Source organism: Dasypus novemcinctus, chromosome 6, assembly GCF_030445035.2.
Source record: "Dasypus novemcinctus isolate mDasNov1 chromosome 6, mDasNov1.1.hap2, whole genome shotgun sequence".
Lineage (NCBI taxonomy): Eukaryota > Metazoa > Chordata > Mammalia > Cingulata > Dasypodidae > Dasypus > Dasypus novemcinctus.
Window position 1 is genome coordinate 136,163,213 of NC_080678.1, and position 24,890 is coordinate 136,188,102.

Below are 24,890 nucleotides of genomic sequence, written 5' to 3' on the forward strand. Positions count from 1 at the left end.
TCAGTGTGCATCAGGACTGGGAATGCAAACATCCAGGGAGGATCTCCAGAAGATCTTTTGTCTTATGGCCTGGACCCCAGTGTTCTACCTGTGAAACCAACAAGTTTTTTGCAAAATCTGTACGAATGGAGCCATTACCGGTTTGGTCTATAAGGAACAGAAATGGGGTAGATTGATGGAAAAATGACTTCAAAGGCACAACCATGGCAGCTGAGGTCTGGACTGTAGACAGTATTCAGCCAAGAGAGCAGACCAGCCAGGCCATGTAGAAGGTGTGAGTACACCCAGGAGCCTGGAGGTCATCCCTGCCATGTGGAGGTGTGAGAATGCCCGGGAGCTTGGAGGTCAGCCCTGCCATGTGGAGGTGAGAGTACACACAGGAGCTTGGAGCTCAGCCCTGCCATGTGGAAGGTGTGAGTACACCGAGAGCTTGGAGATCAGCCCTGCCATGTGGAAGGTGTGAGTACACCCAGGAGCCTGAAGGTCAGCCATGCCATGTGGAGGTGTGAGAATGCCCGGGAGCTTGGAGGTCAGCCCTGCCATGTGTAAGGTGTGAGAACACCTGGGAGCTTGGAGGTCAGCCCTGCCATGTGGAAGGTGTGAGTACACCTGGGAGCTTGAAGGTCAGCCCTACTATATGGAAGGTGTGAGCATGCCCAGGAGCCTGGAGGTCAGCCCTGCCATGTGGAAGGTGTGAGTACACCTGGGAGCTTGAAGGTCAGCCCTACTATATGGAAGGTGTGAGCATGCCCAGGAGCCTGGAGGTCAGCCCTGCCATGTGGAAGGTGTGAGTAAACCTGGGAGCTTGGAGGTCAGCCCTGCCATGTGGAAGGTGTGAGTACAACGCGAGCTTGGAGTTCAGCCCTGCCATGTGGAAGGTGCGAGTACACCTGGGAGCCTGGAGGTCAGCCCTGCCATGTGGAAGGTGTGAGTATGCCCAGGAGCTTGGAGGTCAGCCCTGCTATGTGGAAGGTGTGAGTATACCTGGGAACTTGTAGGTCAGCCCTGCTATATGGAAGGAGTGAGTGCGCCTGGGAGCCTGGAGGTCAGCCCTGCCATGTGGAAGGTGTGAGTATGCCCAGGAGCTTGGAGGTCAGCCCTGCTATGTGAAGGTGTGAGTACGCCCAGGAGCTTGGAGGCAGCAACCTTTTGCCTTGTTGTTGGAAGAGTGCCACCACCCCAGATTTCTCAGATGCCTTGGGGATGATGGAGAGGTTGTTTGCCACCCAGATGCTTGACAAGGTGGGGCTGAGAGCTGGCTGTCACCTCAACATTTGATGATGCTGGAGCCTTCACCCCAGTGTTTGGGGTGGGCAGGGATCCTGTCAAACACCTGGAAAGGGTGGGGCTTCTGATGTACTAGGGCCTGAGGTCACACCGTTGTTCCATAACGACTCTCAGACCTGGAAATCTCATGGGTCTGCCCTGAAGGGTTTCGGAATTGTTTGGGACCCGTGACCCCTGTTTTCCTTCCAATTTCTCCCTATGGCAGTGGGAATGTTGGCCCTATGACTATCCCTTCTGTGTCTCTTGAAAGCAGGTAACTTGTTCTCTGAGTCCCCAGGTCCACAGCCAGAGGAATTGTGCCCCAGGACAGATGACAGCTGTAACTGATTTTGATAAGAAGTTTACTTAATATTGTTACTGAAATGAATTAAGGCTTCTGGGATGTTGTGATGGAATGAATGTATTTCAATATGGCAAGAACATGTCTTTTTGGAGTTCACAGGGTGGAGTGTGATGGTCTGAACCTGAGTAGACCCCAGAAAAGTATGTTCTTAAAGCTGATCCATTCCTGTGGGTGTGGACCTATAGCAAGTAGGGCCTTTTGATGAGGTTCCTTCAGTTAAGGCCTGGCTCAGGGTGGGTCTTAATCCTCTTATTGGAGTCCCTTATAAGACAATGAAATCCACACAAAGAGAGAAAGCCATGGAATGAAGAAGCTGGAAGCAACACAGCCTGGAAGAGGAGACCAGCAGATGCCACCAAGGACCTTGCAGTGTGACAGAGGAGGCTAGGGTCACTGGCAGCCGGTCTTCAGGAGGAAGGTACCATCTTGATGGTGCCTTGATTTGGACCTTTCCAAGGCTCAGAACCGTGAACTTGTATGCTAATAAATCCCCACTGTAAAAGCCAACCCATTTCTGGGATATTGCTTTCGGCAGCCTAGTGGACCAGAACAATTGTGTGTGTGGGCAGGCATGCTTTTGTGCACAGATACGAGTATAAGAGGAGCATGAACCTGTATGTGTGTATGCGTGCATGTTTGTGTGTATGTGTTTCAGACTTCATATGTTGGTGCATGTGGATATCATCATGTGTGTACATGCATGTGTATGTGTGTATTTGGGTTGTGTATGTGCATGCACGCATATCCATGTGTGTTTGCGTGTTCATGGGCGTGTGTGAGAATCATGTTTGTGTATGTATCTGTCTATGTACATGCAGTGTGTGTGTATTTGCAATGTATGCATATGTACGTGTGAGCATGAATATGTGTGTTTGGATGTGTGGTGTGTGCACATATGCATGTGTATGTGCCTTTGTTTATATTTGGGTGTCTATATGTGTGTGCATGTGTTTGTGTGTGTGTGAATGTGTGGTGTGTGAGTGTGTTTGAAGTGTGCAGGAAGTTGCTCATTTGTGAGTGGCTCTGTGAGGGTGCTTGTGGGTATGTGTGTGCAAGTACATTTTTCCCCTCTCAAAAAAAAAATGTTTACGAACAAGAAGAAAGGAAAAGCATATTTAGAGCCCCCTCGACACAGCACCAGCCGGTGGAGCACAGGAACACATGAGACGGACGTCACACAGAAAAAATTAGCCATCATCCCTGCTGCGCAAAACTGAGCGGCCATTTGAAACCTGCAAGTCACAGCATCAGAGGACGGGGAGCCCGACAAGTGCGGCTCAGGTGCGGAGGAAAGACATGGCCAAGCCTGACATCCAGCATGCCCCAGCTCAGTGCAGGAGGAGAAGGGCCTCCCAGTGTGGCAGGGGCGCCTGCTCATCGGCCGGCAGCTGCCTCCTCCCTGATGTGGAATCCTGAGCCCCGCGCCCACCTGGGAACTGGGCAGGAGCCCTCTCCCCGGCCACGGCCATGGGCCCCTGCTGAGCGCGGCCAGCGGGGACCTGCTCGACTGTGACTTTTGGTGCCGGGTCTGCGAGTGTGGGAGGCCCTCCGCACCTGGGCCGAACTCTGCTCTCACCTGTAAAGCAAGGGGTGACTCTGCCCACTGCCAGCATCCCATGGCTTTAGGGAGCCCCTTGGGATTTCAGGGGTGGAGCTCACCCTAAGGAGAGGCCTGGCAGGGCACAGTCAGGGTTTCTAAGAATCAGTGGTGAGAAGAGGCTGCTTGGAGGCGGTGTCCCCCAGAGGTGGTGTCCCCAAAGCTGCTTCCTTGCATGAGTCACCTTGGGTGTTCATTCTGGGGCAGCCTGCCCTGAAAGGAAGAGCCAAGCGAACACAGCCCTGAGTGTGTCCTCACAAGCCTGTTCCACGTTGTCCTTGCAGAAAGCCCTGATATCAAGGTGCACGGAAGAGGCTTTGCGAATGCCCTGAATAAGAAGGACATTATTTGCAGATTCAAGTTCAGCAGAACCAAGTTCAAAGGTAAGTACCTGCCCAGATGCCTCTGAGTCCCGAGTGACCCCACAGCATGTGTTGGTTCTGAGATGCCTAGCCTTGCCTGTCCTTGCTGGCCTCTTTCAGTAGACACAGTAGGGTCAGAGGTAGCATGCCACACAGTGTCAGATGGGCGAGGGGCCTGGCCCCCTCCCACCCTGACCGGAAACAGACCCCAGGCACCTGGAGCAGGGCTGAGCTCTGCCTCACAGGGAGTCCTCCCCAGGGCCAAGATGGAGGCCACAGGTGGCTCTGGGGGCATGGGCAGCCAGCCTGGGCCCTGCGCCCTGCCTGGGCCACTGGCCCCTGCAGGGAAGGTGGCTCATCCTGAGCTGAGATGAGGAGCCCTGGCCAGGCCTGCGCTCCAGAGTCTGAGGCCCAGGCCCCAGGGCCTTGGCTCCTGAGCCTGTTTTCTTTCCTATAACACGGGCCATGGTCGTGGCAAGATCTCGTAGTAGAGGGGGAGGTGCCCTTGAGGGCATAATAATTGTGTGAAAATGTAAGAAGCAGCCTATTACTTGGCAGGACGTGGCCGAGGGTGAGCAGCCTTAGGAAGCAGAGGGCCTGGCAGGTGGCCCCCAGGGAGCTGGGGCTGGGTGGGCCTTCCCCAGAGCCTGGGCTGCTGGGCAGCCCTCAGCACCCTTTGCCTGCCAGCTCCTCGCTGCCTCCGGTTGTTACGGTTGCATTTTCCTGGGCCAGTGCCTTGCCCGGCCGCCTGGTAGACCCAGCACTGCTCCCTTCTCCAGCACTGGTGGGCATCTGCTCCTCTAGGTGGGCAGAGCACGGGGAGGACCTTGGCGCTGGCTCTCCACTCAGGAGAGTGCTGTTCCCCTTTACCTGCCCTTCCCCAGCGTGGGTGGACCCGAGCTCCCCAGTTCTGATAGCCAAAACCATGGAGGGTGCCTTCTAGTTCACCTAGAAGAGAGTTCCTGGTGCAGGCGGAGCCCACCTGACGGCCCTGGAAATGCTTCTGGGTCCTTCCCAAGAGGAATGGGGGTTCCTGTGCCCCCTTGGGGGTCCCTGGTGTCCCCTCTGAGTCAGTGCTGGGCACCGGGCCCCCAGTCATACCACATGGGCAGAGCCATGGCATGTGGCACATCGTGAGCAGCTCTGATGTGCTGAGAAGAATTTGTCTTGTTCCTTCCAATCACATGTTCCTCTTATTAAAACACCTGGGAAAACTTTTGGAAAACTGAGAAATGAGAAGAAAAATTTAATAGCCAGTATGGCCCCCTGTTCCACGAGTTCTGTCTTTCGCATGTTGTTTTCACGACATGGGGAAGGCCTGTGAATTCGGGTGATGAGCTCGTTCTGGGCGGCCCCTCCCTCCTGATCTGCCTGCCTTGCCCCTCACACAGCTGTCTTGGCCATGAGCCATCTTGGCTGTGACTTGGCAGCACCTGCAGTGCCCTGCACTTCCTGCCCCTGACCTTGGACATGCTGTGGTCATCCACTCCCTGGGGCTCTGTTTTCCAGGGAATCCCAACCTTCCCACATTGCCTCAGCACCTACTTTGAAGATGAGTTTCCATATATGTCCAGATCACCAGTTTCTTGGCTCCTCTGACAATTGAGATGGGCCAACACACCCGTCCCCATGGAAATGAACCTTTTGTTGAGAAGAGCCCTGATCCGTGGTGGAAAAGAGAAAAACAATCACAATTGTTAGAGATTCTTAATTATAAGATTGATGTGGCCACAGGGAAGTAGAGGAAAGAATAGAGAATAAAATATTACCCTGATCCAAAACCCAAGTAACTATTGTTTCCAATCTCAAATGCAGCATAGTGAAATTTACTTTCTTAAAATTTATGGAAGAAAAACAGACTGAACTGGAATCAAAGAAACTGTAATCCCCTACAAATATTTCTTCATGAGACCTATGAGTTCCTAAAATTAATGAAGTGGTTAGGGCCATAACTGAGGGTTCTCTTTCATTTTTGATCCATGTGTTTTAAAAATTAAGTTACTCAGGAAATAACACCTGGATGCTAGTCCCATCAAAATTAGCGAGCATTTCTAAACTGATAACAAACTTAGTTTTTTTTAAACAATTCTATTTTATTGAATCATATTAATAAAGCATAAATCCTTCCAAAGGATATAATCATTGGTATTCATTATAATCACATAGTTGTGCCATTCATCACTTCAATCATTTTTGGAGCATTTTCATCATTCCAATAACAGCAATAACAATAATAATAAACAAACAACAAACAAACCAAACTCAACACCTCTCAATCTATGCTTCACCTGCCATACACAGAGCTGTTCTGCTCTTTGTCTAGTATATTTGCATTTACAGTGTGCATGCAGTATCACACATATTCATATTTTACATGAGGTTTCACTGTTATACAATCCCATGTTACATTTTTTAGCTTTCTTTCTAGTAATAAACATTACCTTAAACATACCCTTTCAACCACTGTCATAGCCATATAATAGCTCTGCTAGTTACAAATACCGTGATGTGTTCTCACCTGTTCCACATTTTCTGTCTTTAGCGTGTACTATTTTCACAATAGTACATGCTAAAGACATTTATTTCCAAAGATTTACAAACAACCTTTTTACCAATTCTGTACAAATTAACCCTCAGCTCTCTATTCTCTAACCTCATTCTATTTTCTGGTGACCTATATTTAAATTATTAACTCCATGAGTTTACATAATACATTTTGTTCATAATAGTGCAGCCATACAGTATTTGTCCTTTTGTGTCTGGTTTACTTCACTCATCATAAGGTCCTCCAGGTTCTTCCATGTTGTCACATGCTTCATGACTTCATTTCTTCTTAAAGCTGCTTAATATTTCATCATGTGTACACACCACAATTTGTTAATACATTCATCAGTTGATGGACACGGGGGTTGTTTCCAGCTTTTGGCCATCATGAACAATGCTATGAACATCCGTCTGTTCTTGTCACTGCTCTCAGTTCTTCTGGGTATACACCCAGTAGTGGTATTGCCAGGTCACATGGCAAATCTATATTTGACTTCTTTAGAAACTGCCAAACAGTCCTCCACAGTGGCTATACCATTCTACATCTCCACCAACAGTGAATAAGCATTCCTATCTCTCCACATCCTCTCCAACTCTTCCAATTTTCAGACTTTTTAATAACGGCCAGTGTAACAGGTATGAAATGATATTTCATTGTAGTTTTGATTTACATTACCTTAATCACTAGTGCTGTATAACATTTTTTCATGTTTCTTTGCCATTTTTATTTCTTCTTTGGACAATTGTCTTTTCAAGTCTTTTGTCCATTTTTTCATTGGGTAGTTTGCCTTTCTATTGCTGAGTTATATGATCTCTTTATATAGCATGTATATTAAATCTTTATCAGATATGTGATTGCCAACTATTTTCTACCATTGAGTCAGCTGCCTTTTTACCCTTTGGACAAAATCCTTTGAGGTACAAAAGTGTTTAATTTTGAGGAGGTCCCATTTATCTTTATTTTCTTTTGTTGGTCATGCTTTTGGTGTAAAGTTTATGAAAATACAGCCTATCACAATATCTTGTAGATGCGTTCCTACATTTTCTTTTTTCTGTCTTTCTTTCTTTATTTATTAATTTTAACAATGGGACATCATTAACTTTACTGACAAAGATTTTCTTACAGCTTCATTGAGACATAATTCACATTCCATAAAGTTAAATGTTAAAAAAGGTACAATTCAGCGATTTTTAGTACATTCACAGAGTTGTGCATCCATCACCACTATCAAATTCCAGAACATTTTATTTTGGGAGTTTTATGGTTCTCACTTTTATATTTATGTCCTTGATCCATTTTGATTTAATTTTTAAAAATAAGGTGTGAGATAGAGATCCTCTTTCTTTCTTTTGGATATGGATATCCAGTTCTTCCAGCACCATTTATTAAAGAGACTGTTCTGGCTCAGCTGGGAGGACTTGAGTGCTTGTCAAAAGCCCCTTGCCTGTAGACATGAGGATCTATTTCTGAGTTTTTGATTCATTGGTCAATCTGTCTGTCTTTATGCCAGTACCATGTTTTTAGTGATGTAGCTAAGTGTATACTTCAAGTCAGGAAGTGAGAGTCCTCCAATTTTGCTCTTCTTTTTAAAGACAGTTTTGGTTACTGAGGGCCCCTTACTCCTCCAAATAAATTTGATAATTGGCTTTTCCATTTCTGAGAAGATAAAAAGGGTGCCAGGATTTTTAATGTAGTGTTGAATCTGTAAATCAGTTTGGGTAGAATTGACATCCTAACGATATTTAGTCTTCCAATCCAGGAACACAGAATGTCCTTACATTTATTGAAGTCTTCTTTGGTTTCTTTTAGCAATATTCTAGTCTTTTGAATATAGGTCCTTTATGTCCTTGGTTAAGTTTATTCGCAAATATTTGATTCTTTCAGTTGCAAATATGGAATTTGTTTTCTCATTTCCTCCTCAGATTCCACATCAGTAGTGTATAGAAACGCTATTGACTTTTGGGTATTAATCTTGTGTCCTGCCACTTTGCTGAACTTGTGTTTTAGGTCTAAGAGCTGTGCTGTGGAATTTCCAGGAATTTCTGGAAATAGGATCATATCATCAGCAAATAGTGAAAGTTTTACTTCTTCCTTTCCTATTTGGGTGCCTTTTATTTCTTTATCTAGCCTAATTGTTCTAGATAGAACTTCTAGCACAATGTTGAATAACAGTGATGGCAGTGCGCATCCTTGTCTTGTCAGTGATCTCGGCAGGAAAGCTTTCAATCTTTCATCGTTGAATACAATGCTAACTAGTTTTTTCACTTATGTGTTTTACCATTTTGAGAAAGCTTTCTTCTATTCCTATCGTTTGGAGTATTTTCTATCAAGAAAATGTGCTATATTTTTTCAAATGCCTTTTCTGCATCATTCAAAGGGATCGTGTAATTTTTCTTCTTCAATTTATCAATGTGGTTTATTACACTAATTTTCTTGTGTTGACTCACCCTTGCATACCTGGGATAAAACCCACTTGATCATGGCATATAATCTTATTTTTTAAAATAAAGATTTATTTATTTGTTTGTTTGTTTGTTTGTTTATTTTTAACTTGCTCCCAGATGGCTCCCTTGTCTGTCTGCTCGTTGTGCTTGCTGTGTCTGCTCATCTTCTCTAGGAGGCACCAGGAACTGAACCCAGGACCTCCCATGTGGGAAGCAAGTGTCCAAAGCCCTGAAACACATCCACTCCCTGCTGGCTGTGGTGTCTGCTCATTGTGGTGGTTGAGACTTCTGCTGATTACGGTGTCTGCTGATTGTGGCAGTCTGCTTGTTGCAGCGGTTGCAGTATCTGCTTGTTACAGCGGTTGCATCTGCTCTTGCGGTGCCTGCTTGTTGCAGCATCAGCTCTCTGTGGTGTCTTCCTTAGGAAGCACTGGAAATCAAACCCAATTTGTTTAGTTCCTCATTGATTTCTTTTAACATTATTTTGTAGTTCTCTGCATGTAATTCCTGTACTTCTTTGGTTAAATTGATTCCTAGGTATTAGAATCTTTTTCTTGCTATTGTAAATGTAATTTCCCCCCTGATTTCCTCTTCGGATTATTTAATATTAGTGTACAGAAACATTATTGATTTTTGCATGTTGATCTTATATCCTGCTACTTTGCTGAACTCATTTATTGTTTCAAGTAACTTTGTCATAGACATTTCAGAATTTTGTAAATATAGTATCATGTCATCACAAATAGTGAGGGTTTTACTTCCTCTTTCCCTTTTGGATGTCTTTTTTTTTTTTTTTTTACTTCTCTTGTCTAATGGCTTTGGCTAGAATTCTGGCACAATGTTGAATAACAATGGTGACAGTGGGCATCCTTGTCTTATTCTTGATCTTGGAGGGAAAGCTTTCAAACTTTCCCAGTTAAGTATCGTGTTGACTGTGAGTTTTTCATATATGCCTTTTGAGGGATTTTCCTTTTACTCTTAACTTTCAAAGTGTTTTTTTAATCCAGAAAGGATACTGGATTTTGTCGAATGCCTTTTCTGCATTAATTGAGATGATCATGTGTTTTTTTTCCTTTCAATTTCTTAATGTGTATTACATTGATTGATTTCTCATGTTGAACCGCCCTTGCATACTAGTAATAAATCCCACTTGGTTATGATCTTTAAGTCTTTTGATATATTAGATTCTATTGGCAAGTATTTTGTTGAGAACTTTTTGCATCTATATTGATTAGAGATTGGTCTGTAATTTTCTTTTCTTGCAGTGTCTTTATCTGGTTTTGTTATTGGGATGATGCTGGCTTCATAAAATATGTTGAGTAATTTTCCCTTCTCTTCAATTTTTTGGAAGAATTTAAACAGGATTGGTGTTCATTCTTCTCAAAATTCTTGGTAGAATTCACCTGTGAAGTTATCTAGTCCTGGACTTTTCTTCGTTAGGAGTTTTTTGATGACTGATTCAATATCTTCAAATGTGATTTAAGTTCTTGTATTTCTTGTAGCTTCAGTGTAGGTTGTTTGTAGATTTCTAGGAATTTGTCCATTTCATCGAGGTTGTCTAGTTTGTTCGCATACTATATTCTCTTATAATCTTTTTTATTTCTGCAGGGTCATAGCTGCATCTCTTTCCTTTCTGGTTTTGTTTATTTGCATCTTCTCTCTTCTTTGTTAGTCTAGCTAGGGGTTTGTCAGTTTTATTGATCTCAAAGAACCAGCTTTTCGTTTTGTTGATTTTCTCTATTTTTTAATTCTCAATTTCATTTATTTCTGCTCTAATCTTTATTATTGCCTTCCTTCTGTTTGCTTTGGGAGTGGTTTGATGTTCTTTTTCTAGTTTCTCCAGTTCAGCCTGTTCTGACTTTTGCTCTTTCTTCTTTTTAATATGGGTGTTTAGGGCTATAAATTTCCCCTCTCCAGACTGTCTTCAATGTATCGCATAACTTTTTATAAGTTGTGTTCTCATTTTCCTTTGTCTCAATATGTTTACTGACTTCACTTGCAATTTCTTCTTTTTTTTAAAGGACTCTTTTCTTTTTAAGATTTATTTTATTTATGTCTCTCCCCTTCTTCACCCCCGTCTGCTCTCTGTGTCCACTGGCACCCTCGGTGGCACCTGGAAACTGCATCTCTTTTTTGTTATGTCATTTTACTGCATCAACTCTCCTTGTGTGCGGTGCCACTACTGGGTGGGCTGTGCTTTTTTCATGCAGGGTGGCTCTCCTTGTGCATGGGGCACCCCCATGCAGGGCCGCCCTGCGTGGCGTGGCACTCCTTGTGTGCAGCAGCTCTGTGCATGGGCCAGCTCACCGCATGTGTCAGGAGGCCCTGGGTATCGAACCCCGGACACTCCCATATGGTAGCCAGACACTTTATTGGTTGAGCCATGTCTGCTTCCCGCAATTTCTTCTTTGTCTCATTGAATATTTAGGAGTGTGTTGCTTAGCTTCCACACATTTGTGAATTTACCTAGTTCCTGTCTATTATTGATTTGAAGTTTCATTCCATTATGATCTGAGAAGGTGCTTTGTATAATTTCAGTCTCTTTGTATTTTTTGAGAAATGTATTGTGATCTACCATGTGGTCTATCCTGGAGAAAGATCCACGTGCACTTGGGAAGAATTATAACCCACTGAGTTTGGGTGCAACATTCTGCATATGTCTGTTAGGCCTAACACGTATTGTTCAAGTTCTCTGTTTCCTTGTTGATCTTCTAACTGTTCTATCTAATGATATGACTAGTGTGCCAAAGTCTCCAACTGTTATGGTAGAGGTGTCTATTTCTCCCTTTAGTTTTGTCAGAGTTTGCCTCATGTACTTTGGGGCACCCTGGCTAGGTGCATAGACATTTATGACTGTTATTTCTTCCTGGTGGATTGTTCCTTATATTAATATATAATGGTCTTCTCTATCTCTTATAACTTTTTTTGCAATTCAAGTCAGTTTTGTCCAATTTTTTGGTTTTTTTTGGTTACTGTTTGTGTGAAGCATCTTTTTCCAACCTTTCACTTTCAGCTGGTTTGTATCCCTCGGTCTAAGGTGAAACTCTAGTAAGCAATATATGGATGGTTCTTTTTTAAAAATCCATTCTGTCAGCCTATATCTTTTGACTGGGGAGTTTAATCCATTCACATTCAATAATGCTACTGTACATACATTATTTACTTATAGCATTTCATTCTTTGTTTTTCATGTATCAAAGATTTGTTTTCATCTGTCTTTTTACTCTTTTGGTTATCCTTTCTGCTATTCCTTCTTCTATCCTGTTTTCCAAACCTCTCTCTCCTATCTTTTCCTTTCAGGCTGTAACTCTTCCTTTAATATTTTCTGCAAAGGTAGATCCTTTTTGTTTTTTTAATAAGTTATCTTAGTTTCTATTTGTTTGTGAATGTTTTACACTGGCTTTCATATTTGAGGGACAATTTTGCTGCATAAAGGATTCTCAGCTGGCAGTTTTTCTCTTTCAATATCCTATTTGTATCATATCATACTGTTATCTTCTTGCCTCCATGGTTTCTGATGAGAAGTCTGCACTAAGTCTTACTGGGTGTTCCTTGTATGTGATGATTTGCTTCTCCCTTGCTGCTCTCAGAATTTTCTCTGTATCTTTGACATTTGACATTCTGAGTAGTATGACTCTTGCAGTGGGTCTATTCAGATTTATTCTGATTGAGATACACTGAGCTTCTTGGACATGTAAGTTCATTTCTTTTGTGTGAGTTGGGAAATTTTCAGCTATTATATCCTCAAATATTCTTTCAGCCCCTTTTCCCTTCTTTTCTCCTTCTGGAATTCCCTTGACACGTATGTTGTTGCATTTCATGTTATCATTCAACTCCAAACCCCTGCTCTATTTTTTCCATTCTTTCTTCTTTTTTCTCTTCAGTTTCAGCATTCTGTCTTCTATATGACTTATTCTTTCTCCAGTCATTTTGAATCTACTGTTGTATGCCTCTAATGTGGTTTTGATCTTACCTATTGTGTCTTTCATTCCCATGAGCTCTGTTACATTTCTGTTCAGGTTTTTAAATTCTTCTTTGTGTTAGCTCAGTATCTTCTATTGTAATATTATTTTTATTTTTAAAGAAGCATTGGATTACATAAATGTCACATAAAAATTATAGGGAATTCCCATATGTCCCATCCTCTCCCCCGTCCACATTTTCCCACCTTAACAACATCTTTCATTAGTGTGGTACATTCGTTACAATTGAAGAACACATACTGAAGCATTGCTACTACCCGTGGATTATATTTACATTATAGTTTTTAACCTCTGTCCTGCACAATCTTATAGGTTATGACAAAATATATAATGGCCTATACCAATCACTGCAGTGTCATGCAAAACAATTACAATGTCCTGAAAATACCCGGTATTGCACCTATTTTCCCTCTCTGTCCCTTCAGAAACTCTGGCGGCCACTAATTAGTGTTTTCTCAATATTCTTTATGTCTTTGGATGCCTTGTCTTTCAAGTCATTAATTTGATTTTGGAAATTTGTGTTCATCACATTGATTAATTGTCTCAAATCTTCTATCTCTTCTGAAGTTTTGATATATTCTTTTTCTTGGGCCATTTCTAACATTTTCTTACTATGGCTTGTAATTTTTGATATCCAGGCATCTGATTAGGGTGGTGAGTTTACTCAGATGCTAATTTTTTTTCCTCTTTCATAGGGCTTTAGTGGCAAGAGGCTATGTGTTACTGCTATTCTTTGATTTTTGGTTCAATCTGTTCTGAGTCTCTGGGATTGTCCTGGTTAGTTGATCAAATTGGGCTATGAACCCAGTAATGGGGAGCAGACCTGCTTCCTAGGGCTTTGTGGAGGGAGATTGCAAAGGCCAGAAAAAGCCTCTCTTTCTTATTTAATTTTAATTTTCTCACATGCAAATACTTGGTCACCCAGCAGATGGTGATCTTTGGTAACCCTCTTTCAATGTCCAGTTGAAGTGTGTTGCTGCAACATTGACTGGATCATTGTGACAAAGTTTCCTGTCTGGAGGCTAATAGCTTTGTAATTGACACTTTCTCAGGGGCAGTTCTCCAAACTTTGCTGGCTGCCCCCTCTCATTTCCCAGGTGGGAAGTAATTTCTCTCCCCTTTGTGACCTCAAAAACCAGTCCTGGTCAGTAGAGAGGGAGATTGAGAGAGTTGGATCTCTTTAATCTCTTGCTAGCTCTTAAGACAAACAATGGTGTGGCCCCATCTGGTTTGGAAGGGCCCATGGGACACAGCAGACCAAATTTGTGGGTCAAAAGCTGGGTCAGCCTTAGGCTGTGTCCTTCTCTCTCACTTTTTCTGGGGAGGTAGATCCCTAGGGCCCCATTTGTAGCCATCAATCCAGAGGCGTGAGAATTCAAAAGCTTTTATATTGTGGGGGAAGGTGCTGGCATTTGCAGCTATGGCTTTTAATGCATAGTTTTGTAGACACAATTATTTTCCCTTGCCCCTTTCTCTTCTGGGAAGTGTCCAGTCATCCCCTGGTGTCCTAAACCCTAGAAGATTATTTTCCCAAGCTGTTTATGTCTGCCATCTAGATATTTTTTAAGGAAAGAAGAGAGTCCTGTGTGTTTTTAGTCAGCCATCTTTCTGGAAGTTCTAATGTATTTTTAAAAATATTATTTATTATTATTGTTATAATTATTTATTTATCAGTTGTATTGGTGTATATCATTCATACATGAACACACATAAACAGTGTGTAGTAAAAGTTGTGAACTTACAAAACAAACATGTATGACATTATACAGAGTCCCATATATCACCCCACCCCATATATCACCCCACCCCACATCTTGCATTTTTCTGAAATATTTGTTACAAATTATGAGAGTATCATCAAAATATTACTACTAACCATAGTCCGTATCTTATATTTGGTGTATTTCCCCCCAAACCCACCTTATTATTATTATTATTATTATTTGATAAACTGCTTTTGTCTGTTATTTTATTTTATTTTTATCCCCCCCCCCCTTATGGCTTTTGCATACTGTCTGCTCTCTGTGTCCGTATGCTGCACATTCTTCTGTGTTTTTGTCTTCCTTTTTTTTTTGTTGTGTCATCTTGCTGAGTCAGCTCTCCACACTGCTTGCGGGCTGGGTAGTGCTCTGCAGCATGCAGGCGAGACTGCCTTCACAAGGAGGCCCCAGGATGCAAACCCAGGGCCTCCCATATGGTAGATGGGAGCACAACTATTGCGCCACAGCCACTTCCCCCTATGATTATTTTTTAATATATATTTATTACAGGAGTTGTGCACCTATAAAACAATCATGCATATGTGTAAAATTGCTGTACAACAGCCCTTCACCCTTCACCAACACACCACACCATAGTGAAACATTTGTTACAGATTATGAGAAAATATCATTAGACCATTACCACCAACTATGGTCCATAGTGTACATTTGGCACACTTTTTCCATATTCCTTCATGATCAACATAGTAATCTTTGGCATAGATGCAAGAATATTACATTATTCCTGCTAACCACAGTCCATAGGTAACAGCAGTTGTATTTATTCCATGCTTCTCCACATTTCCACCACCCTGTAATAGTGATGTACATCTGTTCTTGCTCACAGAAGGACACTCTTTCATCTGTACCATCAACCACAATTCTCTTCCACCTCTGGGTTCACTGTGTTATTTAGTCCCTAGATTAAGCTCTAGCTTTCTTTCAGTTGGCATTTACATCCCTGGATCACCCTTTCCAGCCACATTCCCATTTATAAACCAGCTGTTATTCACTATAATATGTTACCATCAACTCTGTCCATTTCCATGCTTTAACGGTCAAGTTAATTAAAAATTCTACATACGTTAAGCATCAGTACTCCTTCTCAGACCTCCTCATAACTCCTGATAACCTGTCCTCTAGGGTTTAACTCCATGAATTTATTCTTCATATTTCATTCATATTAGTGAGACCATGCAAGATTTGTCCATTTGTGTCTGGCTTACTTCACTTAGCATAATGTCTTCAAGATTCATCCATATTATCATTGGTGTCCCAATTTCATTTCTTCTTAATGCAGCATAGTATTCCATCATATGTATATACCACATTTTGTTTGCCATTCATTGGCTGTTGGAAACTTGGGTTATTTCCATCTTTTGGCAATTGTGAATAGTGCTGCTATGAACATCGGTGTGCCACGTGTTCTTCTGTTTGTGCCACAGACTTCAGTTCTTCTGGATATATTCCTAGTAAAGGAATTACTGGATCATATGGAGGTTCTATATGTAACTTCCTGAGGAAGAGCCAAACTGTCTTCCACAGAGGCTGCACCATTTACAACCCCACCAACAGTGAAGGAGTGTTCCTATTTCTCCACATCTTCTGCAGCACTTGTTTTGTTTTGTTTTTTAAATTATGGCGATTTTATGTGGTGTAAGATGAGATCTCATTGTCGTTTTGATTTACATTTCTCTAGTAGCTAGTGATATGGAACACTTTTTCATGTGCTTTTTGGCCATTTGTATTTCCTCTTTGGAGAAAAGTCCATCTAAATCTTTTGCCCATTGTTAAGTTGGATTGCTTGTTTTTTTATTGTTGTTGTATGCTCTCTTTTATTTAGAATGGAAATCAAGCCCTTATCAGATATGTGGTTTCCAAATATTTTCTCCCATTTCATGGGATGAAGTCATTTGCATCACAGAAGTGTTTGAGTTTGAGGAGGTCCCATATATCCATGTTTTCTTTTGTGGCTCATGCTTTTGGTATAAGGTTTAAGAATCTACCACCTACCACCAGGTCTTGAAGATGTTTTCCTACATATTCTTTTAGGAGCCTTATGGTTCTTGCATTTATATTTAGGTCTTTAATCCATTTTGAGTTAATTTTTGTATAAGGCATGAGATAAGGGTTCCTTTTCTTTCTTTTGACTATGGATATCTAATTCTCCCAGCACCATTTGTTAAATAGACTGCTCTGCCACAGCTGGGTGGGTTGGATAGGCTTGCCAAAAATTACTTGACCATAGATATGAGGGTCTACTTCCAAACCATCAGTTTGGATTCACTGGTATATGTGTCTGTCTTTATGCCAGTACCATGCTATATATTTTTTTAACCATTGTAGCTATGTAATGTGATTTAAAATCTGGAAGAGAGGGTCCTCTAGCTTTGCTTTTCCTTTTCAAGATGTTTCTGCCTAATCAGAACCCCATTACCCTACCAAATAAATTCAATAATTGTGTTTTCCATATGTTTAAAAAATGCTGGTGAAATTTGTATTGGGATTGCATTGACTGTATATCAAATTGTGTAGAATTGATGTCTTAATGATATTTAGTCTTCCAATATATGAGCTTGGAATATTCTACCATTTATTTAGGTCTTTTTAAAAATTTCTTTTGACAATGCATTGTAGTTTTTTGAATGCAAGAGCTCTACATCCTTGGTTAAAATTATTTTTATATATCTGATTCTTTTAATCACTAATGTAAATGAAATTTTTTTCCTGACTTCCTCCTCAGACTGCACATTATTAGCGTATAGAAACATCACTGATGTTTTTGTGCATTGCGGGTTGCTTATTGGTATAGCATGCTGATTGATTTTCTTGTGCTGAACCACCCTTGCATCCCTGGTATAAAACCCACTTTATCATTATGAATAAGTTTTTAAATATGTTGTTGGAATCAATTAGCAAGTATTTTGTTGAGGATTTCTGTACCCGTATTCATTAGGGAAATGGGTCTGCAATTAAAAAAATTTTTGTAATATCTACATCTGGCTTTGGTATTAGGGTGATATTGGCTTCATAGAATGAGTTTGGTAGCGTTCCTTCTTATTCCATTTTTTGGAAAGAGCTTGAGTAAGATTTGTATTAATCATCTTTGAATGCTTGGTAGAACTCACCTGTGAAACCATCTGGTCCTGGGCTTGTCATTTTGGGAGTTGTTTGATGACTGTTTCAATCTCTTTACCTGTGATTGGTTTGTCAAGGTCTTCTATATCTTCTAGGGTCAGTGTAGGTTGTTCATACATTCCTGGGAATTTTTCCATTTCATCTACATTGTCTAGTTTTTTGGTGTACAGTTGTTCATAGTATCCTCTTACGATATCTTTTATTTCTGTGGGATCAGTAGTAATGTCCCCATTTTCATTTTTTATTTCATTTATTTGCATCTTCACTCTTTTTTTCCTTGTCAGTCTAGCTAAGGGTTTGTTGATTTTGTTAATCTTCTCAAAGAACCAATTATGAGTTTTGTTAATTTTCTCTATTGCTTTTTGTTCTCCATTTCATTTATTTCTCTTCTGATATTTGTTATTTCATTACTTCTACTTGCTTTGGGATTCATTTGCTGTTGTTTTTTTCTTCTTGATTTTAGCTCTTTCTTCTTTTTTAGTATAAGCATTGAGTGCCATCAATTTCCCTTTCAACACTGCCTTCACTGCTTCTCATATGTTCTGATATGTTGTGCTCTTGTTTTCTTTTGTTTTGAGATATTTATTGATTTCTATTGAAATTTCTTCTTTGGCCCACTGATTATATAAGAGTGTGTTGTTTAATTTCCATATATTTGTGAATGTACCCTTTTTCCACCTCTTGCTGATTTTCAGCTTTATTCCATTAAGATCAGAGAAGGTGCATTGTATAATTTCTATCTTGTTGAATGTATTGAGATCTGCTTTTGCAGAGTTAAAATGGCAGCTACTGGGTGCTTTCCAACTTGAACAGGTTCAAACTTTAACTGTTTTTAGGGTTATATTTTAGCCAGCCGTGTTTACTAATCACTACGTGAATTCAGGGACCAACTATCTCTTCCTCCCCCATTTTTGGGAAATGGAGCTTCCAACTCCAGCCATGGAATAGCCCTTGAGGCAGCTTCTCCACCAGTGGAGAATGGACACTGGCCTCCATAGTGTAGAGTGCTCTACTCATGAATCTTCTCTGCAGATGGTAGGTCTCCTCCTTCCATTCTTTCAAGGATGTTGCAGGATGCTCATCTGGTCTCCTAGGGCCCCCAAGCAGGTGCTTTACATAGTTCTGGGAGATCACCAACTGCCTTGTAGGATGAGCTAACTCTCAGAGCATGCTACTCTGCTGCCATCTTGCACCTCCTCCCTCTAATGTATTTTTTTCTAATTTTTCATACTTTATTCCTTGTATGAATAGGTTAAGAAAGTAGAATTTCCCCAAGCACTGATTTATAGATAATGTGAAAAAGCAGCACACAAAACAAAACATTCAGTTTCACAGATAGTTACATTCAATGATCACTTTAAATGCAATTTCAACTCTCATTTTAAGCTAAGTGCAATAATAATTTAATACAAGATAGTTAAATACACACACAATCTGTATATCCTGAACTACAAGTGGTTTCTGTGGCCACATATGCTTTTAGGCAAGTACACATTTCCACAATGAACAAGTACTAACAAATATATTAATAAAACACTACCCCAAATGCTTATCCTGCCATCAGCTTTTTAAGCAATGCCATTCATGCTACTGAAAGCATTTCTTTTTAGAAGATTTAAACTGACTTGGGAAACTCAGTTGTAAAGCTTGACAAACAGAATGTATAAACCCCAAAGATTTTAAATTTAAAAAAGCCTACCAACACTGAGGCATTTACATGAAACTTAGTTTCTCAAAAAACAAAACACTCTTGCTATGTGAAGAAAATTAAAACAAATGACCACTTAAGACACTTAAGCATTCTCTAAAAATACCGTATTTTCCTATATCATCATCTACTTAAGAGAAACACAAACCAGTTCACTTCATTAGTAATATCAGAGTTTTGTCTAGAAACTTAAGAAAATACAAAAAACATGTCTCAGCTATCACAGGATCAAAGGTGCCATTTAATTGTCACATATAAAACAGCTACAATATAGCCTACAATGACAAAAAAGGACACCTAACACATAAGTACTACTTCATCATCTAGTCAAAAGTCAGAAGGAATTACATGAATTGCAAGGTACTTTGACTTATATATGATCATTAAAACCCAATGACAATATAAAGACAGGCAATTAAAGACTCAAAAGCTCTAAAATTGAAGACAGGAAAATAAAGGCTGAAACCTGTATGTTTCTCCAGCTTTCATTTTCATGGTTAGATATCCAGACCTTACTATAGGAAATATGCAGTTACTATATATATTTGACCCAGAAGATAAGGAAGCTTTAAGAAGTACAAAAAGGATCAAGAGCCATAGTTTGTGTGATCAAATGCTTTTCTAGATTGTTTCAATTCTTCATTCATAGTAAGTCTTTAGCCCTAGCAAACTTCCTTGGGTCCTTTCGAATCAAGAAGATGATATCTTCAACTTGTACTCGACCTTGTCTTCCAACTGACATTGCCTTGTGAGTCATCTCAGTGATGACCTCTATGACAAGGTCTTCAAGAATATCCACTGACTCAGTATAAGGATTCTGGTCATCCCCAAATCCATACATCATACACTGTAGTTCCTTAGAAAAAAGTCTCTTTCTATTACCCTGTCCACCTTCTGCACCTCCTCCAATTTCTTCATTTTCTTCCTCAAATGTGGGGTCTTCCTCTTCATCTTTCTATTTTTAATTTCATCCATTGTGTCTTTAATTCCCATAAGCTCTGTTACTTTTCTTTGCAGTCTCAAATTGGTCTTTATGCTCACTCAGTGACTTCTTAATACTCTTTATCCCTGTAGTCATATTTTCTTTCAATTCTTTGAAGTGATTTGGGAGTGTTGCATGATTATCATTCATTAATTTTCTTAAATCCTGTATATCTTCAGGATATTTGGTCTGTTCCTTTGGCTGGGCCATCTCTTCCTGCTTCCTAATATGGCTTGTAATTTTTCGCTCATGTCTAGGCATCTGAATATGTCAATCAATTTGCTCTATTAGCCAATTTCTTCTGTTGCCTGTTTGCTGCCTCCCCCCCCCCGCCCCACCCCAGCTCTTCTTTGATACTTGGTTCACCTTATTCTGAGTCTTTAAAATTACCCAGCTTAAGTTATCAAAACTGGGCCAGGGATTCACTAATGGTGTGCAGATTTTCTCCCAGGAATTGGGGTTAAGAGAGTCCTTAAAGCAGTTTTTGTCCATGCAATTTCCAGACCATCCAGCACATGGTGTTTCTTGGAAAACCTTTCTGTGGAAGTGTTTCTTTCAATCTCTACTTTCCTGTGTGGTGCAGTCAGAGCTGAAATTCACAGCAGGCTTTGCTGGCTGAATTCATGGAAGAGAAGCCTTCTGATGCCCCTTCCCTTTTCCCTTGAAACAGCTGGCAGGGAGGAGGACATCTGTTCCCCCCGCACTGGGCTGCAGTGAGCCAGGCTTTTACCCCAGCTTAATATCTTGGGATGGGGGAGGGGAGCCCTTCCCAGCGATGGTGGGCATTTGATAGCTCAGGTTTGTTGTTTTGGGTTCTTCATCTCTCTGTCCCCTGCCCTCCTGGGAGTTGCATAGCACTGTCCTGGTCTGTTGACTCCCAAAGCAGGTCCCTAGGACAGCTTTTGGCCCTTTCTCCATTGTTTTTGTGAGAGAGTTGAGCCCTGCCTGCCTACTCCAATGCCATCTTCCTGGAACTCAACTAGCCTAGTTGAAATGAAAACATTCCACAAGAGCCACCCCTGTGAGGGGGCTGGCCTGCCACCTCCAGGGTCCTTCTGCTGGAGAGGGCAGCACTCCCAGCAGCTCTGAGCACAGCCCTCATGGGCTGCAGGTGGTGGCAGACCCAGCCTCCATCCTGCAGAGAGACAGTGGATGACGCTGCTCACCCTCCTTCCCGGGCGCAGCTGGGCCCGGGCCTTGGAAAGCAAAGGTCCTGCTCCTCCAGCCTGGGGGATGACTGTGAGGCCAAGCCCCACTCAGAGGGCGGCTTTGCAGTGCCCTTCACCCCAGTCCAGGGGCCAGTGAGTGTGCAGGCTGCAGACTGAGAGGTGCCCCTACAGCTGTGGGCATGCGCTCAGCCTCCTGTGCCCCAGTCCCAAACCCCACAGTAACCGAAGGCTAAAGGAAAGCCAAAGCATCCAAAATCCCCTCCCATGTCAGGCTTCCCCATTGCAGGAAAGGGCGCCCCTAGCCACTCAGTCCTCTCCTCCAAAGCTCACGGCCCCCTCGTGCCTCTTTGCTTCCCCCGCATCCAGCCACCAAAAGTGCTGCTGCCTTCAAGTCCACACCACCCTGGGATCTGTCAGGCCCTGGCACACTCACTGTCCTTGGATAAAGCCCACGCTGCCCGTCCTGCTCACTCCCTTCCTCCCTGCACAAGCACGAGTAGTTCTGACCTCAGGACCTTGGCACAGGCCCCTCCACAGCCTGGAAGATTCCTCCCTCAGACCTCTCCCTGATGGCTTCCTCACCTGTTGGGGCTCAAAGCAAGCACTGCCTCCTTGGAGAGGCCTGATTTTTAGTGAAGGTTCAACAGCATACAATCATTGTGAGAATCGTAGAATGAACTTGAAATACTCATCACCTGCTGTCAGTAATGGCCCACCCATGCCAAGCTGGTGACATCAGTATCCCCGCTGCTGCTTATTTGAAGCAAATCCCAGACATCACGTCAGTTCATCTGCAAATATCGTAATGTCTCCAAACGAGAAATTGTACCTGTAAAAGATGATCCAGGCCACCCTTTCTGAGAGGATGTCCCTTCAATTCCATGCTCTGTGCCTTCCCCGTTTTTGTTGTCATGCACTTCACACTCCCTGACATTTATTTTGTTCATGGTTCTATTTTATGGGATTGCCTCCCCATCCAGTCACAAGAACGTTCCTGCCTTGAGAACGTCTCTCTGCCTGCCTTGTTTCTTTTAAATACCATCGGCTGCCCAGTGCCAGGGATCCCACAATTTCTCAGAGTAGACGATGGCTGAAGGAGAGGCTGGCCCCCTGCCAGGGTCCACTTGTCTGGCCGAGGGCAGCAGGAGGTGGTGGATGGATGGACATGCACTGACCTTCTGCTGTGGGTTTTCTCTTTTAGATAAAGCAGCAAGCTCTTCTGGAGACAACGTCATAACTTGTCCTGGAGTAGAACCTCAGATACTTGGAAAGTAAGTGCCCCAACCTGGGGACCCTTGTGTCAGGAGACCAGATGGGCAGTGGTTTAGGGGTCCTGGGTGAGGACACCCTCGGCCAGGGCACCCGGGGAGCCCTCTGTACCTACCCTGATGGGTGGTCCTGGGGGTGGGCAGGGATCCGTGTGGCCCAGCTCTGCTGAGGATGGCAGGAGGTGGAGGGAGCCTGCCTTAGTTTCCCCACTGCTGGGACATCTAGCAGCCATGGGTTGTCTTGACAAGAGGGATTTCTTGGCTGCCAGTGTTGGGGCTGGAAGCTGGCTCCCTCCAGGGTGCGCAGCGCTCTGGTGCTGGCAGCCGGCAATCCTGGGGTCCCGTGGCTCCCCCACCACATGGCCGTGTGCTCTCCTCTCTCTGCCGGTTCCCAAGGACTTCCAGCGTCTTCTCCACCAAGTGGCTTTCCCTTGAAAGCCCTCAGTCACAGCACTAAGGGCAGTCTCATTCCCCTGACCGCAGCATAACGATGTCCTCAGAAGTTCCACTGACGCTGGGTTACACCCCAGGACTGGGTGCAGGTGGTGAACATGGTTTCTTCTGGGGCATGTGCTTCAGTCCATCTGGTTCCAAAGAGCTCCTGCCACTCACCAGAGCTGAGCCCATGTGCCCTGCCCACACGGAGGAGCCCAGGGAACCCCCCCATTGCTGCCACTCACGTGGCACGTGGCCACACGGTGCACAGACGATGCTGGGCTCCTGGGGCCGGCCGTGTCCCTCGGGGCCTCTGCACCAGGCCGACCTCGTGCTCTGGGGAAGGAGAGCTCGCCCCATTCTCTCCACTACCCCAGTGCCTTGCTGGCAAAGTCACTGCACCCAGGAGAGCTGGGAGCCAAAGTTCAGCCACAGAGGAGACCTGGTTGTCACCGGCCCACCCCCTCTGTGCTTTAGGCCCATCTTCGTTGAAATCAGCCTCAACAAAGGCATAACCTTCATCACCAACAACCTCAAATTCAGTGGAAAGGACTGCGTGAGTACTGGGTGGGGACACCCCTGTCATGGGGCCCATTGGCCCAGCTCTGATGCAGACACACTGGGGGGCAGCTGGCAGCCAGGGCGAGTGGTTAGGGCAGGGGTCCACCAAGACCAGAGTCCAGGCCTGCAGCACCCCTGGCTGTGTGGGCCCCAGGGCCCACCCCTCCAGGTCAGGGTTCAGGCAGGGGGATGGGGCAGCCACCGCCACACGTGGTGTCCGTGGCCCTGGGCACTGCCGAGGTGGTCTGGGCATCTGGCCATGGACTCCTGGCCCCCCTGGGGTCCCCCGAGGTGGAGCGCCTGAGGAGAGGAGGAGCTGGGGGTGGAATGCCAGGGGACGGGAGCCGGGAGGGGGCCACCCAGCCCCAGCCCAGCCCTCGGCCACACCTGTTCTCTGGCAGCCAAGGCTGGATGGTGATGGTGGCCCTTCCACAGGGGGAGAATCCTGCTGCCAAACCCACCGAGGGCAAGGCTGGGAACCCAAGCAAGGTCAACAGCCAGCGCCTCATTGAGCAAACCCCTGAGAAAGCCCCTGAGATGCCCCAGGAGGCCTCCCCAAAAAACCTCCCTGGAAAGGTCCCCGAGCAGGCCCCTGGAAAGCCTCCTGAGAAGCCCCCCACAAAGCTCTTCAGGCGTCTTGCAGCCAGAGCCCTCGAGTGGCTTTCGAAGTACCGCAGTGGTGATGCGGACAGCAGCGATGAGCATGAGCTCACTGACCAGGAGAGGAACCCCGAGGGCGAGGGCGGTGGTGAGGAGGCGGAGCCCCGTGGCTTGGAGATCCCCTTACCACCACTTGTTGAAAGCTTCATCAGCACCGGCAGCAGCGACTTCCCCTGGATCCCCGTGGTGGCTGGCGCAGCTGCCCTGCTCTTCCTCCTGCTGCTGTGCTGCTTCTTCTACCTGTGCTGTCGGGTGAGTGCCCCTGCTATGTGAGCAGGCAGGTGAGTGCCCCTGCTTCGTGAGCAGGCAGGTGAGTACCCCTGCTATGTGAGCAGGCAGGTGAGTGCCCTGCTATGTGAGCAGGCAGGGGAGTGCCCCTGCTATGTGAGCAGGCAGGTGAGTGCCCTGCTACCTGAGCAGGCAGGTGAGTGCCCCTGCTGCCTGAGCAGGCAGGTGAGTGCCCTGCTATGTGAGCAGGCAGGTGAGTGCCCTGCTACCTGAGCAGGCAGGTGAGTGCCCTGCTACCTGAGCAGGCAGGTGAGTGCCCCTGCTGCCTGAGCAGGCAGGTGAGTGCCCTGCTATGTGAGCAGGCAGGTGAGTGCCCCTGCTATGTGAGCAGGCAGGTGAGTGCCTCTGCTGCCTGAGCAG

The 24,890-nt window shown here is 44.1% G+C and overlaps 1 protein-coding gene across 1 annotated transcript in view; it reads left to right on the top strand.

The window, feature by feature from the left end:
- LOC131279044 (anthrax toxin receptor-like) overlaps positions 1 to 24,890 on the top strand; it is a 44,885-nt gene that overhangs the window by 5,538 nt on the left and 14,457 nt on the right. The window contains exons 4-7 of the mRNA XM_058299649.1: positions 3,512 to 3,610; positions 22,520 to 22,589; positions 23,499 to 23,577; positions 24,018 to 24,494. Coding sequence (XP_058155632.1) covers positions 3,512 to 3,610; positions 22,520 to 22,589; positions 23,499 to 23,577; positions 24,018 to 24,494 — 725 coding nt within the window. The remainder of the gene's footprint in view (positions 1 to 3,511; positions 3,611 to 22,519; positions 22,590 to 23,498; positions 23,578 to 24,017; positions 24,495 to 24,890) is intronic.